The sequence below is a fragment of the Gopherus evgoodei genome, chromosome 10 (assembly GCF_007399415.2).
Source record: "Gopherus evgoodei ecotype Sinaloan lineage chromosome 10, rGopEvg1_v1.p, whole genome shotgun sequence".
NCBI lineage: Eukaryota > Metazoa > Chordata > Testudines > Testudinidae > Gopherus > Gopherus evgoodei.
The window spans coordinates 34,450,867-34,471,092 of NC_044331.1; the positions used below are offsets into that span (position 1 = coordinate 34,450,867).

At 40.9% G+C, this 20,226-nt stretch overlaps 1 protein-coding gene across 1 annotated transcript in view; it reads right to left on the reverse strand.

The window, feature by feature from the left end:
- Window positions 1-567: 567 nt before the first annotated feature.
- CA12 (carbonic anhydrase 12) overlaps window positions 568-20,226 on the reverse strand; it is a 42,942-nt gene continuing 23,283 nt past the window's right edge. Inside the window, exons 5-11 of the mRNA XM_030578341.1 lie at window positions 19,691-19,786; window positions 17,363-17,426; window positions 15,989-16,146; window positions 12,958-13,084; window positions 4,149-4,175; window positions 2,188-2,275; window positions 568-999 (exon numbers count right to left, since the gene is read on the reverse strand). Of these exons, the coding sequence (XP_030434201.1) occupies window positions 915-999; window positions 2,188-2,275; window positions 4,149-4,175; window positions 12,958-13,084; window positions 15,989-16,146; window positions 17,363-17,426; window positions 19,691-19,786 (645 nt within the window). The 3' untranslated portion in view covers window positions 568-914. The remainder of the gene's footprint in view (window positions 1,000-2,187; window positions 2,276-4,148; window positions 4,176-12,957; window positions 13,085-15,988; window positions 16,147-17,362; window positions 17,427-19,690; window positions 19,787-20,226) is intronic.

Below are 20,226 nucleotides of genomic sequence, written 5' to 3' on the forward strand. Positions count from 1 at the left end.
TTGACACACGTAACAGGCAATGAGTCTTATACAGCAACTAGCTTAGGAGTCTTTAGCTCAAGTAGTAGAGAGACATAAATGTCTGACACTGGAGGTTCTAGGTTCAAACCCCACTGACTAAGCAAGAGGCTCTGGTTATTCTGTGCTAGCCTCTTCCCCCTAATATTTCCCATTGTTGCAGCTCCACCAATGGCTGTGCTAGTGTAGAAGACTGTCCACTGCAATTAGCAACTATCATCTAAACCATGCTACTGGCTGATCTACACTAGCAAGTATAGAGATCTGGTTTATACTAAAGATCCCACTGTTGGAGAAGCACCCAATTCTAATTTTTAGCAGGGAAGTGGATATAGACACCCCCATACAGTAGTGATAATGGATTAATGAATGTCTTTAGACTTCAATGTTTTGTGGGAAATATGTGGCATGAATAGCCCATAAAGCTCAAGTTTATGATTAATTAATTAAATTAAAAAGGACCAACATGAATTCTCAAGGTACCTTCCAGCCCTGCATTTCTAAGATTCTATGAAAATGGCCCTCAAGTCCAGCCAGAATACTGGCTGATTACATCTCTCTAAGCTCTTGTGCAAATAGACAAGCATTTGATTAGATTGCTTGCTCCAGGTAATTTAGGATAAACTTTAACAGGTGTGTAGGTTTTGGACCTTTCTTCATGTCATTGACATTTTGTCATTTGACACAAAAACAAAAAAGTTCTCTGACTGCTTTTCATGCTTAGGAGAAAACTGGTTTGGTTCAGGTGGGCAAGGACTACCACAGAGTGTTCTGGCTGCTTTGTTTTAAAGGTGCATCCAAGGCTTATAACTGGCTGGAGACAAGAAACATGTTGCCCAAGGCAAACGTCTCTTGATGCCAAGAATGAAAAGAGACTGCTGTGGCAGAGTAGGAATTCATACTTTAGAGGTGTTGTCATCCTCTTTGTCAAAGGCTGGCTTGTAGATGACTCTTCTGTTGTCTTCTCGTTCCTTTTTGCAACTATAACAAAATAATTATATTAGCAAAGTGAAATTGCAATGACAGAAAAGCATCAATGACTATTTAAACACAAAATTTTTCAGGATATGGAGTGATTCTTTCAGTACTAGTGCACTTTGCACCACTCACTGGGGCCAGTACTTAAAAATATGTAGAGATAACAGTTTATGCACCATACAAAGCTAGTGTTCATTACAAGGGAAAACTTTGAGTAGGCAAAGGGGAAGTAAACTACCTTGGTCTCTCCTCCAGAACTAACCCAGACTGATTGCTATAAAAACCAAGTGCTCTCAGCATATATCTCATATAGGACTCCGTTCCTTAATTGACATAACCATTCCTGTGGTAGGGATTTATTCTAAAACTCCACTCTCTTCTAGTCTGACTTCCGTTCCAACTGCATATGCACAGCAGTAGATTCAGAGAACAGCTAAAAGCAGGTATATTTTAAGCAACAGAAATGGGATCAAGGAAAGAATAAATAGAGGGAGGTGAGAGATGGCAAATGCTGGGATAGAGCACATCATCAAGCCAGTTGTCCGCTCCAGTTAGAATGCAGAATTGGAGGAGAAAGGAGAAGCTCATTCCCTAGCCTCTACTCCCTAGAGCTGTCCAGGACAGAAAGCCTTTCAGTCTGCTTTTCATAGACTCATGCCACAAGGCTCTTCCTCACTTCTGAACCTCATATCTTTGTGGGGGGTGTGTATTAATGTGAGCATTGCTGAAGTATTTTGCAGGGCTGGCTCTAGCCATTTTGCCGCCCCAAGCACAGCGGCATGCCATGGGGAGCGCTCTGCCACTCGCCGGTCCTGCGGCTCCGGTGGACCTCCCATAGGCGTGCCTGCGGATGCTCCACCGGAGCCGTGGGACCAGCGGACCCTCCGCAGGGACGCATGCGGGAGGTCCACCGGAGCCGCCTGCCACCCCAAGCACGTGCTTAGCGCGCTGGAGTCTGGAGCCGGCCCTGGTATTTTGGAAAAAAACTGAGCACCTCTACAGGGGTTAGGGTAGAGGGATAGGTACATTGGGGCAAAAGTCATCTCCGTCCGGTATACCAGCATGAGTTCATACTTATTCTCTAATTTTTATGAAATGGGTTTTCACCTGCTCAGGACCACTAATTGTAGAGGAGAATCAACATATTTATCATGTTTAAACAAACAAAGGTGGAACAGCAAAATCTCTTACCTCTTCTTCTTCCTAAGCAGCCAAAAGGCTACTGCAAGCATGATGATAACTCCAAAAACGCTGGCTAACACAACTGAAAGGACAACACCTGGGAAAAGGAGGAAAATGCACAGGTTTGTTTTCTTTCTTTCTTTCATGCCCAAAGCTACTTAAAGGAAGTAAAATGGCAAACTTATTCCTTTATTAGGTAGACTTCTCAAAAGATGCAAACTTGAGGACCCCATCCTGAAATCGGATCCACACAGGTATATGTCTGTATTCTCCCAGAGCCCCAAGGAGCACTGAATTGGCACAGGAGTCATGGGCTTGCAGGATCAGGGTTCTTTATGCCTGTTGTCAGTTAACATCTCTGTTCAGTACAGGTAAAATTCAAGAATCAGGCCCAAATCAGAGAGAATGCCAAACCAATTCCTACTCTTTTTCTGTGCCCAAAGAACACAGCTGAATGTAGTCCTTGCTGCAGGCGGTGTATTTTGTAATAGAGAATATTATTTTCACGTGTTGCTACAAAGGTTAAAGGAGGTGGAGGATTAAATCATGATATTAATATAACATTTAAAAAATGTCAGTAGTTCATGTCTGTAAGCACTTTGGAGATGATGTGTTGGATAACCCTCTCAAGCTTGCGATTCTGCAGACCTGATACTTGTAAATAATTGGGGTGAGTTTAATCATCATCAACAAAGGGCCAAACACTGACTTGACATGCATATCTGCACTCCATGAAAACAGCACCTTGCATCCCTTATGCTCAACAAGAAATGGCTGCCTCTGTTCTTGCCTCTCTGGAAGTGAGAAAGGCTTTTCTTTAGGCCTGCTGCTGTTGGAGTCATGGATGTGCACAATAAGGTTTTGATAGGTTTCAGAGTAGCAGCCATGTTAGTCTGTATCTGCAAAAAGAACAGGAATACTTGTGGCACCTTAGAGACTAACAAATTTATTTGAGCATAAGCTTGTATCCGATGAAGTGGGCTGTAGCCCATGAAAGCTTATGCTCGAATAAATTTGTTAGTCTCTTAGGTGCCACAAGTACTCCTGTTCTTAATAAAGTTTTGCTCTGCTATGGCTTCCTGGATAAAAACACATCCCTATGCACTTCCCCACCATCTCCTCCACCTTCCAAAATGAAGTTTGTTCCTACTCTTGGCACAAGTGGTTGTAAAAGGCTCTGTATCACGCTGTTCTCAACTGGCATAAAGATGCATATGTTCAGTGCTCTTGCAGGGTTGTTGGTTTTGTTTGTTTTTTGGGGGGGTGGAGGGTGGGTGTTTTGCATCTGTTAGTGAACACTTAAAACCACAACAGGTGGAATGTGCCTAAAAGTTGTTTGACACGTTTTGCTGCTGATAAATGGTCCTTTTTTTAGTGTTAGAAATCTTTACTTGGTTCATTGACCCAGTCAATTAACTGCAACAAAAGACTGAATGGGTTTTCTATCAAAATATCACTACACCTAAACCATGGATTCTGTAACCCCAGAGACCATTCCTGGTGTGAGAACAGCAGGATGTGCTGTGGGGTACATATTCGGAATGTCTTTAAAGGAAATGTTGCTTACAAACAGGAGCTAAATTATGTGGTTGTTTGGATGGACTGGGAGACAGGAAACCTAAACTCTATTCCTGGATTTGACACTGACACTCTGTGTGATTTTTGGGCAAGTCACTTCATGTTTCCTGTTAGATGGTAATAACAATGCTTACACCATTTTGTAAAGCACTTGGATATTATGGATGAAAAGGATATTATTTGATTTGTTTTAGGTTAGTTAAATCATGCATTATAATTCAATATAATTTAGTGTTAACCATAGGGCAGGACTTACAGCAAAGAGGTACACTAGATATTGAAAGGTCACTTCAAGACAGAAATGGAAAACTGCACAGAATGAGAAGCTCAATCAATCTGAATCACAAAGATCACTGCTGTCTATATATGCTGTTAGCAATCCAACAACATACCCGTGCTCAGTCCACCATGTACTGAATCTTGACAAAATGAAGGGGGCAGGGAGGGAAAAAGTGAAAGGTTAATCACTAAGGTTACACTGGAAATTACTATTAAAGAAATATAGATCAGGTATTTTCCTCATAATTTTTTGTTTCTCCTTGGTAAATGGTGCTGGTTGGGTACTAGTCTTGTAAAAACATTTTTAATGTGTGACTTTTAAGACAGACCCTACAGATTGCCTGTCACTTAAACTATCTGAAAAATTTTACAGTCAGTATTGCAACTGCGGCTTCCTAGAAAATAAAATCTTTGCACATTGTTTGGCCAGAGCAGAGATTTGGAAGGGATCACAGACAGACATACTCTAAGGTGCCACAAGTACTCCTGTTTTTTTTGCGGATACAGACTAACATGGCTGCTACTCTGAAACCTGGAGCACATCAGTTATTCAGTGTCTGATAATGACTAATTCTGGAAGCTTCAGGAAAAAAGGCATAAACTCCTATTATATGCAATTGTATACTACCGCTAATCATCTGATCCTCTGAAGCATGAGACAGTAGGAAGTGCATTGGTCTGATTTTCAGTCCCTTTGTCCTATTATAGCACAGCATCTGAAGTAGCTAAGGAGGCAGAATGGCCTATGATGGCAAGAATTACTGCTGTGTTCAGCAGAACATCAAGAAATCTGACCTGTCACAGGAAGTTGAAACCTGAGCTAAGCCCTCCCAGCCCTCAAGTGAGAGGAGAGGGAATGTTGAGGATTAAGACTCGATATTCCCTCAGTTGGTAGCTGGCCGAGTTGTATCTCACATCTCAGTTTCCTGTATGGTAGTGATCCAGGTCCTCCAAAGACACCCGCACACACCCCAGAAGAGAGGGATGTCAGGATTTCTAACACTGAAGTAAAGGAAACATCAAAGATTTTCCTTCTTTTTGTATTTTTATATAATAAAGAAGCAATAAAATGCACAAACTACTTCCCTTTAACAGTTTAGTAATTTTTTAAAAGGCACGTTTGCCCAGCAAGGCAAAGATAAAAACTCTAGAATAATTACTTTGTTGCCGAATAGTGAGGGCTGGCATTATGTGCAAAACTTGGACAGTTACTTCCTGACATTTGAGTAATACAGCTTGTTTATAGTAGACCTGTTTGCATGCATTTAACTTGCTTTCTTCTTTGTATTGTATGTACAGCTAGCACTGGCTTAGCTGTATCTGAGAGGTTGATTTTAGTGTTATGATGGTCTGGTAAACACATTGGTCACTTCTTGTCTATTTTGGGTATGATGGGCTTTGTAATGCTGGAATATTTGTAGTCATCATGGCAGTGTATTGGGATATTGCTCTTCTGTAACATTAACCTGTGAAGGTGCTGATGGTGACATTATCATTATTCTAAGTCCCTTCTGTCATGCAGCAACCCCTTCCTAAAGAGGCTTATTACAGGCAAAGAGGGAAGTTGCTGGGGAAGAATAAAGGCCCAGCTTCCTAGTCGTATAAACAACCTTATCCCACATTTGCTGAGGTTCACCAATGTATCAAATTTTTAGTTCAAGCCTCAGTTAAGTAGGTGGAAATTAAACAAGACATGTAAGCATATTTTTGTTGGAATATATAGTGCAACACAGTCTGTTCAACAACACTCAATTGTGCTGCTGTCTTTGAGTTTGGGGTAGAATGAAAAAAAAGTCAAAGTGCAGAACTGACAAAAAATTTGCAATGACCAGTAGTTCTTGTCTGTGAATTGCGTAGTCACTGAAGTAATTTATTCCCAATGCAGTCAGGGCTTTGCTTACATGAAATAAGACCGTATTTCCAATTTATCAGAGGGGTAGCCGTGTTAGTCTGTATTCACAAAAACAACAAGGAGTCTGATGGCACCTTAAAGACTAACAGATTTATTTGGGCATAAGCTTTTGTGGGTAAAAATCCACTTCTTCAGATGCATGGAGTGAAAATTACAGCTACAGGCATAAATATATATTGGCACATGAAGAGAAGGGAGTTACCTTACAAGTGGAGAACGAATGCTGAAGGCCAATTTAGTCAGGGTAGATGTAATCCACTCCCAAAAATTAATATTGACACCTCATCAGTTTTTGGGAGTGGACTACATCCACCCTGACTAAATTGGCCTTCAACGTTGGTTCTCCACTTGTAAGGTAACTCCCTTCTCTTTATGTGCCAATATATATTTATGCCTGTAGCTGTAATTTTCACTCCATGCATCTGAAGAAGTGGTTTTTTTTTACCCACAAAAGCTTATGCCCAAATAAATCTGTTAGTCTTTAAGGTACCACCGGACTCCTCATTGTTTTTATTTCCAATTTGTCACTGATACAATATGAAAAAACTCTTTTGTTCAGCTACTAACCTGATAAATGGGTAGTTCTATTAATACTGATGACTTATTGTGAGAAATTAGGCAGTACGAGTCAAATAACTCCTTACTGCACAGAGCAATATGTGAACAGAGACTGAGAAGGCACATCATGCACAACAGAGAGGCATTTGGGATCTTTTATAAAGGGAGAGATCACTGTTTTCATTAGAATATGCATTGACACACACAGTACATGCAATCAAGCAGATACTCAGAGATGTGCTTGATCTCTTGTCATACAAACTAGGTAGATTTGGTGTTATGTTCTGGCCAGACCTCAGAACTACATTCAGAACAATAACCAGTGGAGAAGGTGAGGGAAGAAACATAGGCAATTATAAAAATAATTTCTCTTCTTCCAGCAGTGACATTAAAAGATTAAAAGATTAAAAATTCTGGTATGGATAGAAGAAAATGTAACAAAGGTCAATTATTTTAGATTTTAAAACTCAGGCTGTCTACTGCTAAAATGATAAATTCAATCTTTTCTTTTCAACAATGAAAAATAATTCAGTTCTTTGAAAACAAGTGAAAAAAGGCAGAGACAATTTTTACAAAGGAACAATGAAAGAGGAAAAACACATCAGGAAAGCACAAAGAGCAGTGAGCTACTAAAGAGAGGCTGGTAGTTATTTTCTGTGCTCAGAAGACTAGACAGATGAAGGAATGACTTCATGCAGATGTTTTACTCTAGGTATCTGGATATTGACATTCAACTAAGCTCATGTGGAAAGGTTTTACCATGGTGGACATAGGCCAAGACAGAAATGAAGAAGATGAGAAACAAAACCTTCCTGCTGACATGTAAACTAAAAACCATCTATATACATGCAGCTGACCCCCACATGTTAAAGTACAGCCTACAAAAACAGTGCAAACTTATTCTAGCTTGCAGATTGTTGTCTGGGTGGCATTTAGACATACTGTCACTATGCTGGCATTTCTACCTGACCAGAGAGCTGGCTCCAGGGTTCCAGAAGTTGAGGAATTTCCATTTTCTTTCTCATCAGTGGGAGTTTAATAGCTGTTGGGGATCTTCTTCATCTCCAGAGGAAAATCCAACAGGGGTCAAATGCACATTGTTTATGCAGCATGAGATGAATGGTTAGTAGTTTGGGATAAAGTTAATTATCTTACTCTGCATGTAGTCCTGTTTGAAACAGTGGCCCAATACCATTGCCAGATAGCAGCCAACAGAGTCCAGCGCTATAGTGATTTCCTACTGTGAACACACTAAAGTAATAATCAGAAAAAATAAGCAAAGGATATAGAATCTGACCTACCTTTGGCGGGGGGAAAGATTGTGGGCGGGGGGAGGGGGAAAGCTTCAGATAACAGCGTTGGATACTAAGTGCCAAACTTGGAGCTGTGGCATCCAAATGTATATGTGCAGTTGATTATGCCAGCAAAATTTGTTATATCACCTTTGGGTTTTCATACAGCAACTTGCATGTGTAATTGGGCTTTGGGTGCTCAGCTACTTGATTTCTGTGTAATAAATACATACTTGGATTTTTAGGGCAGTCAGTCAAATTTGGAGGCTTTTAGGGTATGGCTACAAATATATTGAAAATTTTTACCCCACTGTTGTCATTGGAGATAATGCAAGGTCTATAGTGCAACGATCTCTTGATACAATAAACTGCATTTAAAAATTAACTAAAAACATCTGAGAAAAATGCACTTTGCACACCTGGGAATTAAAAACCTTAGGTGAAATCCTGGCCGCATTGAAGTCACTGGCAAAGCTCCCACTGACTTCATGTGACCAGAATTTCACCCTATATATTTAAAACATCATGACAGTGAGTTAGGAAATTGTCTGCACCTTAAAGAGCTACCATCAAGACTAGTGAAGCCTAGTAAGTTTATAAACATGAGTTAATAGTTTCAGGTATTGCGCATGCCCCAGCAGCTCCCTCCCTATTTGTGGTTTTACAATCTCAATTTCCTATTTAAAAACAAGAAAGTAGTTCTATCTCTCTTGTCTGTGTGGAAAAACCACAAACGGGGAAAACTATAGAGGATGAAAGAATGAAACTGGCTGTACAAATGCATGACATAAAACTGAAATATTTTCCCCTTTGTCATAGCAATAGTATGTGCTACTTGTAAGAACTGGCAAAGCATTTTCAAACAAGCATGAATTTTTGTTTTTTTACATAGACAGTGTCCTTTTAAGAAACACAGTGCTCAGTTTGCAAGGCCTCCAGCAGAACAAACTGTGGCTGGTATGAAGCTCCAAAGCAGAGGCTTAGGCCTTGGCTACACTTGAGAGTTGCAGCGCAATAAAGCAGCCCCGGGCACCCTAGCTCACTCCCCGTCACACTGGCAAGGCACGTAGAGCGCTCTGACTCCGCAGCTACAGTGCTGTTTGTACTCCACTTCGGCAAGTGGAATAATGTTTGCTGCGCCCCTGCTGGAGCACCGTGGCCCCAGTGTGAACGAGGCGTTGCATTACTGCACTACGATCAGCCTTTGGAAATGTCCCATAATACCCTTAAGTCAAGTGGCCACTCTTGTCATTGTTGTGAAATTGGCTGCAGGAATGTGAAAATGCCCTTTCAAAGCTCTGTTTTGGAGAAGCCGGCTGCTTATCAGCTCCAGCTTATCAGCTCACCAGCACTGTCATTTACTGTTTGCTTTGGTGAGTGAGAGAGAGGTGCTTAAGAGTGGGGTGTGAACTTACAAGACAGCATGCTGACACACTCTTGGTACCCCAAAAACCCACTCTCTCTCCCCCCACACAGGGCCAGCGCAACCCATTAGGTGACCTAGACGGTCGCCTAGGGCACTGACATTTGGGGGGCAGTGACCGTGGCAGCCGGATGTTCAGCCACCGCGGTCGTCAGCGGTATTTCAGGGCGGGACCTTCCGCTGCCTCCGTCGGGGGTGCCATTTTGGGGGCAGGACCTTCCACTGCCTAGGGCACCAAAAAGGTTGTCGGCGCTTCTGCCCCCACATACACACAGTATACTCCCTGTCACACTCCACCCCACCCCACTCCATTTGAAAAGCATGTTGCAGTCACTTGCATGCTGGGATAGCTGCCCGTAATGCACTGCAAGAACAAATTATGGTTCAAACCTTAGTTTATTTACAAATATTTTGACCTATTGCAAAAAAACTCAAGTATAGAAAAGTCACCCCATTCCCCCATTGTCTCAAAATAGCCAGAGACCCTAATTTTTTTGTCTGTGAAGAGAATTATGAACCTCACCTGTCAGAAGAATTAGCCATCTTAGCTTTTTGTGAATTCCAGCTATTAGTAACATTTAGTGCCAGATTCTCAGCTGGTGTAAATCAGCACAGCTCTACTAACTTCAACAGGAAACTGGCCCTTATTGGTTTGAGGAATGGTCAGTCAATCTGGATTTAAGTGTTTTTACAATGTAAATCTAAGTCTATTGCCCAGTGAAATAAGAGCATTATAGAAAAGGTTGAAATGTTTCGGGTACACTAAATATGTTTACAGTTGTCTGGAGCCTCAATATTCCATCGGATATGTAAAAGAGTGTCTCCTTTTCAGCAACTCACTGTTATTCAATATAACTCACTCTGTGGGGTGGTATTTTAAAGCTTCAGGACTAAAAAAGGAACATCATTTCTAAAGCTAGGCACTTAAAACTGAGTGGACTTCAGATTCATTCTTTATAGTCAAAATCACAGAACTGTCCTTGCAGTAACTTAGGTTTATTCGTATATGGGCGGTTTTGGTTTTTTTACTTGCACTTGGGCCCCAAAGATTGGGATTTAAATTTGTACTGTTTGAGACATTTTATCCCTTCTGTTAATAAAGATGGGAAAAAGCAGAAGACAGTTGTTTTCTAATTGTTAACTACTAACTGAGTTAGATTCAAGACTCTTGAAAGTTTTATATATTTGTAGAAGTGCAGTCATCGAGCATTTTATTTTATTGACAGGGCAGGTGTGTTATCTAATGATTCAAAGAAGGCTGGGAGCCAGTACTCCTGGGTTCTGTCCCACTCTGGAACTGACTTCCTGTAAAACGTTGAGAAAGTCTTCCTCTTCCTCAATTTCCCCATCTGTAAATTGGAGATAATGAATGTGCCTCCAGGGGGCTGTGAAATGCCTTGAGAACTTGGGGTAAAAGGTGCTAAACAAATGCAAAGTGTCATACTGACCTCTTTCATCAAGTGTAAAACTGATTCCCCTTCACCCTTAACATCTGTTAACTCTAGATACATTTTACTCATACTCTAACCAAAAATGTAAGGAGGTGAGACATCTGTTCTTAAACCACTGTCCCTCCTCAAGTGCTGCAAGAGAAAATAGTTGACTTTTATATGCACAGAAATGAGACCTAAGTGAACCCAAGATATATTAAATTCCTGATTTAGTTTAAAGGCACTTTTGAAAGTTCCCTGAATTGCCGTTAGCACCAAAACGCCACTCTGACCTTTTCAAATGCATCTGCTCCATAAGGGCTTTCCCTGAGAGGCAACTATTTCATAGTTCCCAGCAAGAGTGATTAATTAATTAGAAATCAGGAGACACTGTAGTATAAGAAGCAAAGTAGCCTTTGACATTGAAGCACTGGAGAACGCAAGGTGTGGGAATTTAATGTATTCCTGGAAAATATCACAAAACTGGGAAGATATACTTTGCTATTTAACTATACTACATCCAGCCTGTTCTGTATTGTAGATTTTTTTCCCTCTATTATAAGTATAAAAGAATGCCTAGTTAAATGAATATTAGAACTGATCAGAAAAAATGTGCTTAAAGAACAAGGAAATTGATATGTCTATTGAAAATATTACTGTCTAGGCTACATGCAATAGTTCAGAAAAAGGCATTTACACATTTAATAGAAGGCTTTGTGGTAGTGTTTTACTCCCATATAGTGTGTACTAAAGGGATAAATATGTTGTTCATAAAGGTTTTAAATGCACATTTTAGTAGAAGTGGGTCCAAGCCACAACATTGAAATCTGGAGCCTCATCTGGATTTCATACACCCCAAAGTTTAGAGCTTTGCTTTAGCCCATTGTAGAGGTTAGGGCCAGTGAGGAAATTTACATGCATATATGGGTTTGGATTCTAAACCCTTCCAAAGCCCCATGGTTTTTGGAGCCAGAGTTTTGATGCAGCCCATTAGAGGAAGGGGCTAGATATGATCAGATCTGGAGCCAAACTACCCCCAATTTGGGAGGAGTTTTTAATCGGAGATTTGTTTGGACTCATCTCTATATTTCATATGTGATTTGTAGTTGTATGTATATTTAGGGGCTTGTCTACATGGGGGAAATTGACCAGAATAGTTATTGCGGACTAATTATTCTTGAATAAAGTGAATTATTCCAGAACAGAGTTCCCCCTGTGGATACTATTGCAGAATAGTTTATTCCAGGATAGCTAGTCTGGTCAATTTCCTGAGGGGGACACAATTTCCTACCTGTGTTTTGTTCATTTGACAAAAAGTGGAATAACAAGCAGATACAGTTGCTTGAAGATTTTGTAATGGATACACTAATATGTGCCTTTATTAATCTACAGACTGACTCTTTGGCTGGATTGTTTTAAATTTCTGCAATCTGTCTGAAGATGTTTAGTATTTGACTTAGACCCATCTGCCGAAGCTATGGATTGAATGTGCCAGCTTTCCAAGGGCTTTGTACAACTCAGTGATAGCCCACTTAATGGTTTTGAGAGATTTCAGAGCCACACATTGATCATTTCATTCATTCATCAGTTCATTTTGCACAAATACTCCAAGTAAACCACACTGATACGCAGGAAAGCTCATCATCAAAGGTGCAGGCATTTATGCAAAACCCCCTCATACACAATTGTCATTATGTAGCACTACATAATAAATACTTTAAACCAATTGTGTCTTTAGACTTCAACTTACTAGAGATGTGGGGCTGCAGTGCAGTTATGGATTATGCTAGAGTTAATCGATAAAAGCTTAGGCTAATTAAAATGAGGAAAATTTGGAAACATGGAACTGACGGATGTATGTGATTATAATGCCACTTAAAATAGTAACTGGAACTAAAAGATTCAAAATTAGAGAGAAAAATGGTCTAGTGTAAATAATATCAAAAATGTCTTCTCTCATTGAACATGACAAGAAGGGCTGAGGCTCCCCAACACACTTTCCCCTGCCCGATCTTCCTCACTCTACTCTCCAAGATCAAAGGATAATGACTGAGTGGGATCTGCTCACTTGATCCTAATGGGTGACAAATAGAACTTCGTATTCACCTTATTCTCACACAATTCCTCATGTAAGAAATTTTAAGAGGAGGAAAGGGGAGACAGCAATGTAAGGGGAAATGATACTGTGTGAAAACTCCTACTGATCCCTTTGTGCCTGAATAAATCAAAGCAATGCTATAGGCACTTAGTATTCCAAATCCACTTGCATAACTATTTAACTCTTTAACAGGCATTTATTTTACTTACCTTGATGGAAGGAGACAGAAACCAGCCTTTCATCAAACTCCTGAATGTGCCTGAAGTTATTAACCATTTCCAGGGGTGTGGGGTCATTGGGTTGTGTGCAGTACAAAGCTGTTTCCAGTGCCAGCAGCTAGGGACAAAGCATACAGTTCAGCATCCAGTGTATAGAGAATGCAAGGTGGGTATGTTTAGACATTATCTTATGCTGAAATGACACTGAGAATCAATTCCATCCAAAGAGAGACTGTTTCAACACACAGAGATGGATGAAGGAGTTGGGTTCAGTTATGCAGTAGCTACTAATGCAACGTGCTGTATAAGCCCAAATGTCAGGGGTGCTGGAACAATTTTCATAATGGGGTGCTGAGAGCCATTGAACCAAACTGTAAACCCTGAATATAATGGAAACCATTTCAAGCCAGGGGATGCAATTGGCAGGACCCCTAGTTCCAGCACTTATGCCTTCCAGCACTTATGCCAAATATAATTTGATGTGCAAAACAGTGTGACCTCAATTGTCTAAAAGGCTGTTTCTCCATGTCCATATATGAACGTAATTTAATGATGTTAGAGTAACCTTAATAATTGATATATAGCTGTCAGGAAAATGGGGAGGAGGAAGCCCTTGTTTCATGATGACTGTTTGTAGACTTGTTCTCTGCTTGTTTTTCTTAAACCTCAAAACACAGCAAACAAATATCTGTGTATGCAAAACACCCACAAAAGTACCCAATCCCACTCGTTCCTGCTGTTTGACCTGGAATGGAATAGGTAACACATGAGTGGGTCTGATTCTAAGTTAATAAAAGGAGTAGCATAGAAAAAAATAATTATTATTGAGGGAAAGTTTCCTTCCATGAAGGAGTGGTTGAAATATTAGGGCAAACAGTCCAAGTCTGAAGCAAGTAATAGAAGTAATCTTAATAAGCTGGATATTTTGGTAAGGTAAGGAATGCACACGCAGTGGTGAGCTTCATAGAAATGAATTCTCACCAAAAGGAGTGCAGCTGCTAACTTGGTCATATAGATTTCTGTGATAAAACACTTCGGATTTCTTATTTGTAAGTTACTAGCTAAGCTCTTTCCACCTGATGTGGGTCAGAAGAAGCTGGTGTTTGGGGGTTATATAACTCAGTATAGAACATGTTTCTTCTCTTTTCCTGCTAGTTTATCAGTTGACCACCTGAGAGGGGGAAAAAAACTTAATTAGTTTCTAAGACGTGCACATGAAGACTAGACTTGGGTAAAAACCAGGGTAGCTTTCGTTTTGCCAAATTACCCGTCGCCAGTTAGGCTTTGGTTTTGTGAAACCAAAATCAAAGCTAGAAGTTGTTCCTATCTGGATGTTACTGTTACATAGGATTGGACTAGCAATTCGTGAAAGATACATGTAGAGAGCAAGTGCTTAAGCAAAGGAATTGACTACAAGTTTCAAACATAAATCTCTCTCTGTGTGTCTGTTTAACTGTGGGTGAAACTTTTCACCTATGATGGTTAGCAGACACAATTAAGGTGTCCTGTATCTAATTTTCAGGGGCAGTCAGGTACTTGGAAGTTCAGGTGACCATAAACTGCATCACCAGTTATTTTTATCCACAAAGTTGTGGGCACAAAAATAAAGATCTCGTTAAGGTGGGGTCTTTGCATGTCAATTGCAAACAAAGTATGATGGATCAAAGAGATTAAATAATTTTATTTTTCCCACTCCAAGATTAATTTTAATAATCACACCTTTTAGTTTTATGAGACTGTGATGGGGCTATAGAAAAGTAGTGGGAGTTAGATATATTTGCCCCAGGCTAAACAAATCCCTGGCACCGGGATAAGTAAATGGCAGCTGCTCCAGGTCAATTAAGAGCTTTCTAGAAGGCAGGGAGGACACTAGGTTGATTGGGACACCTGAAACCTATCAGGGGCTGGCTGAAACTTGTTAAAAGTGTCCCAGTCAGGTGGGCGTGCATGCATAGGCGCCGACTCCGTGGGTGCTCCGGGACTGGAGCACCCATGGAAAAAAATTGGTGGGTGCTCAGCACCCACTGACATCTCCCCACCTCATCCCCCCCCACTCCAGCTTACTTCCACCTCCTCAGCGAGTGCGCTGCTGCATCCTGCTTCTCCTCCCTCCCTCCCAGTGCTTGTGCCATGAAACAGCTGATTCACAGGGCAGGGAGGGAGTGCAGAGGAGGGGGAATGCAGTGCACTGGGGGAAGAGGCGGGGCTGGGGAGGGGATTTGGGGAAGGGATCCAATAGGGGGCAGGGAGGGGTGCAGAGTTAGGGTGGGGACTTCGGGGATGGGGTTGGAATGGGGGCAGGGACAGAGGCACGGAAAGGGTGGAGTTGGGGCGTGGGGGTGTGGGGACCCACTCACGCCCAAGAAAGTTGGCGCCTATGTGCACATGTCAGGAGCTGTGAGAAGAAGTTGTGCTGTAGGAGAGACTGAGCTGTACACACCATATTAGTCACAAGGAAGGAGGCCCTGAGGTAAGGGTGAAGTGGAACATGAGGAAGTGGGGGCTGCTGTGGGGAAGTAGCCCAGGGAATTGTATGTGTCCTGTTCCTAAAAGGTCAGCTACCATAGCTGATACTATTAGGGTCCCTGGGCTGGAGCCTGGAGTAGAGGGCGGGCCTGGGCTCCCCTCCTTTATTACTGATAAATTACTGAGACTGGGAGACAATGGAGACGTGTGAGGGAGGGTTGCTTCTCCTCACCTCCCTCGCAGGCTTATGATGAAAATGGCTCAGTAGACTGTGACCCTTATCTCTAGAGAGAGAAGGGTTAAGGGGAAGGTCACAGTGAGCCTCTGAGGCTAGGAAAATCCACCAGGAAATGCAGGACCCACGGAGACAAGGACAGAGCTTTGTCACAGAGACCTTATGGAAAACCTCCTATCTGGAATCCAGGAAATGAAAATACAAATTTAACATTCCTTAATAAACACCAAACAGATTAATTTATTAGCATTTAATTTAATATCAGACTTTAGGCTACAATGACAGGATAAATAAGAAAATATCTGTTTTACTTAAACTTGCCTGTTCTTGTGAAACTTTTACTGGGTGTCGGAAAACTGTCCAGAGAACACTAGGGTAACAAGGAGGAGTGGTCAGGGATCCTTCATAGCGATAATACTCATCCAGTTGGTCAGGAAGCAGTTCTTGGATGTCAAAACCTGGGACTAGAGCTACCTGGTCTGAAAGAGAGAAACCATGTTAATTCCGTATTCTTAATCACACTTCTCTCAGTGCTAATCTACTTTGCAACATCATGACTTTCTACTGGACTGCATTGGTTTGCTGTATTTCTCTGCATAGGTGAGTCCCAGTAGGACAAATTTGTTTTCAGTAAGCATTCTGAGCTCAATGGAAAAGAAAAAAAATGTACTTTGATAGATGCTAGACTCAATTTAATATAGAAATGTAGTTCATTAAACCACTTCTAAATTTGTTCTTATACAAGTCTGACATGTTACACCTGGACACCAAACCAGGGTTGTGATTAATGAGGAAAGTTGCTCTTTACTATTGAGTGCACACTGCTCAGGAGCACTACTGGATGAATTTTTTATAGCAGTGCAGACAACTACCCAATATTAGACATTTAGGTGTTGTCTACACTGCAGTCAGAGGTGTGATTGCAGCTTCAATAGGTGTATTTGTGCTAGCTTTAATTTAGCTAGCATAGCTAAAACTAGCAGAGAGGACATGCTTGTGCAGGCTTCAGCACCATGCTGTACAAGTACACCAAGGAGCCTGAGTATGTCCTCAAGTTGCTAACTGCGCTGAAGCTCATGCTGCCGCATCTTCACTGCTATTTTTAGCTGTGGTAGCTAGATTAAAGCTAGCATGGATATACCAAAGCATGCTGCAATCACACCTCCAACCACAGTGTAGACCTATGTGTAGAGGACTTGGGTTTGAAATTCTCTGTCTGCTATTCATAATGGTTTGAGCGTGTTTTGCCACTATGCTGAAGATTTTCTTGTCAACACCAAGTGTTTCTATACATCTTGTCAACATTGTCTGCATTTTACTGCATCCACCAACAGCTTTTTTAAAAAAGATACCTGAGGAAAAAATCTGGTGAGTTCTGACCATTTGCTTTCTGGGAGTGAGCACACCAGTGATCATTATTTGCATAAATCAGCTATCTGCATACTAAATTGAGTGGCAAGTAACCAAAGTAACAGCACATGCAAGTCATACAACCCAGTTAGGAACATGTGATACTAATGCACAGAAGTTTACCTAAAGCTAGCTGTATGATGCACTTAACAGGAGTGCACTGTACTTGGAACCGTTCTGAAGCAGTTTTGACAAAAGCATGACATGCCTTGCATGAGTCCCATCAATGATAAGGTTCTGATACATTCAGCCACTGTTGATCTTTTGCATACAACAGCCACTCACCTTTGTATTTCACGTTCTGGAAATGACTGAAGATCTTTTCATAGGATGGATTGAATGGGCCTATCTGTAAAAATAGACTGTTAACAGCTGTCCAAGTAATCAGGACTCTGTATGCATAATCTTAAATTCTTCAGACAACTGATGGTCAACATTTGATTGACAGTGTCATCTTTTAGTGAAATTTTCCGTCCAACAACACCAATACTGATGTAATAACGTAGGCTGATGTAGAAATTAAGGCTGTACCCTGGGATTGTTTTGTTTAGTCTGTCCCCTCCTTCCTCTCTCTTTCAATACACTCTTACTCTCTAAAATAATAAGCTGCAGCCTGGGGGTATTTGATTTCGTTATCACACTACACAATATTAAATTGTCATAATTATGGCTTATCAGTTATGGCTTATCATTATGCAGTATGATGAATTGGAAATTTAAAAACCTTAAAGTGTTCAAGGAGAAATATTTTGCATTAAATCAGTTCAATGATTATTGTACGTGTTAAGTAAATTGAGCTGTATACTAATGCTTACAGAATAACTGGGTGAAATTTAAAGGCCTGTTACAAACAGGAGGTCAGACGAGATGATCTAATAGTCCATTCTGCCCTAGGACTCAATGAATAACAGTAGTCTTAAACTAAGTAACCAGTAATATCTGACTGTAGGATAAATTTCCAAAGTGTATAGCTGCACAGCTCTCATTAGCTGAAACTCCATACAGTTCTTCATAAAATGTAATCTCTTAGGGTCTTATCTTGCAATCCTTTATATAGCCAGGGTTGATCCCTTACTGCAGAACTGCATTATGGAGCAGAAGACTTCAGACCAGGAAGGTTTTAGATGAAGCCTACATTCTTTATTCTATAACACACCTTATGGTGTATGTTTGGAAAAACAGGTAGTCTTTTAGTGGCTAGCCTGCTGTGCAAACAAATGGAAGCCTGTTTCCTTTAAGAACTTTATACATCCTAATTCTACACTGACAGGATGCTGAGATCATGCATGGGTTTCTAGTCATAGCCATAGGTAGCATATTTTGGGTTCTCTGTTGCCAACCAGAAATTGTTAGTCTGCTGCTTGCAATTCAAAATAAAGAATGACACTGTTAAAAGGGCAGGACCAATAGTGAGGTCATACCTCTAATAACCAATAGGAGACTGGCTGCTATAGCTTCTAATCAGTGCCTGTTTTTTAAATAATTTGTAGCTGATTCTCAGCAACTCATCTGGCAACCAGAAAAAATTGTGTCCTAAGTTCAATTTTGAAAGCCACCATGTTTCTGAAGTTGTCAGATGGAAATAAATAAATAATGTTAAATTTGGAGATGACCTTATTTGATTTTTAAGCAGCATTATATAATAAGCATTTTGTAGAAAAACCAGAAGCCTTCTAACAGATAGTTGGGTTTTCAAAGAAACAAAACTTTTCTCAGAAAGTGTCTGCATTCCTTGAACACTTTCAGGTTTTCAATGGAAAACTAAAAGTTTTGGGGTTTTCAGTTTTGTTGACAAAAAATCAAAATGTTCGTCGGGGGAAAACACATTTTCCAATCCGCTCTACTGTGAAGTTCATTAGCTCAGTGCTGAGTTTATAGCTCGCCTTTTTTGGTCACATTTACACAAAGTAATTGGAAATGTTTGCCTGACAGAGTTACAGGAGGTTCCATCAGATTGCTGACTGGGTTATTTAATTGCCTCTGTGTCAGGGTTAGGTGTGGAAATCTGTCCCCCTGCTGTGTTGAAAGGTGCACTCATTTACTTGTCTCATAATTTTTTTGTCACCACCAGCTTTATCGATACAAAGGAACTGTGTGCCTGTGAAGTACTAGTTGTGAAGGGTATGGTCACATCCCAGTCTTCTATAATTAATTACCTGTGCCAGGGTTCTGCCTGGTGACCCCTGCTGTGTTAAACATTGTTCTGTGCCACTGCTACATGTACAACTGCCTTTACTATCTGGGAATATTCAAATGTGCAGACTTGATCTTCACTTTCTACTATCATTTGTGAGAAACTCATTTGCTCCTTAGTCTGTAGAAAGCAAATTCAAAAGGATATGAATATGCCTGATGTTATTTCATTTTAAAATATGAGAAAATATTCAATCTTTTCTCCTGCACTATACACCTAGTTCACAGAAATATAACTGAGGGCAGAATCTGACCCTATATGTGTGTGTAGGTGGAGTGGAAGAGAGAGACCATATAGCCAGACATGCCAATATTGATGGTCTCCGAGTTAATCCCAGTCATCTCATTGTACTTAAAGCTTACAGATGCTTTAATTATAGCATTATTAAACATGAAAAAAGCACAAGGCGTGCATCTTACCTCAATGAGAATAGCCAAAACTGCTAGCCCATCTGATTTGTCTATTGCTGCTGTTACATCGGGATATTTGTCAGAGTTATAATGAACAATATGTAGCTACAAAGAGGGAGAAGTAATGGTATTATCACCTCTGGCTCATGGTAGCATTTCTGTTGTCATAAAACAATCCAGGGCCCTAGACACCACAACATAAGGCCTCCCAGCACCTTTCCCTTTAACAGTGGCAGGAGGCCCCTTTCCCTTTCAGAGAAGCAAAGGTAGTGTTATGGTGCTGCCTTCTTTCACCCATGATTGGAGGGGATCCCCTGTCCTCCACAGAGAGGCAGAGACAATAGTAGGTGTTCTACCCACCCCAAGTACTTGCCACAGTAATCAAGGTGTATCTTCTTGGGTGGCTTTGATGGGCCTCCTGTGCTCTTCTCCTGTTGCACAGAGCCCTCTGCTGGGGTGGATTTGGTGGGAACCAGAGCAGCGGCTCTTGGGGTTAACCCCCATTGAGACTCATGGTACAGTTTACCCCTTTAAGAGCTATTGTT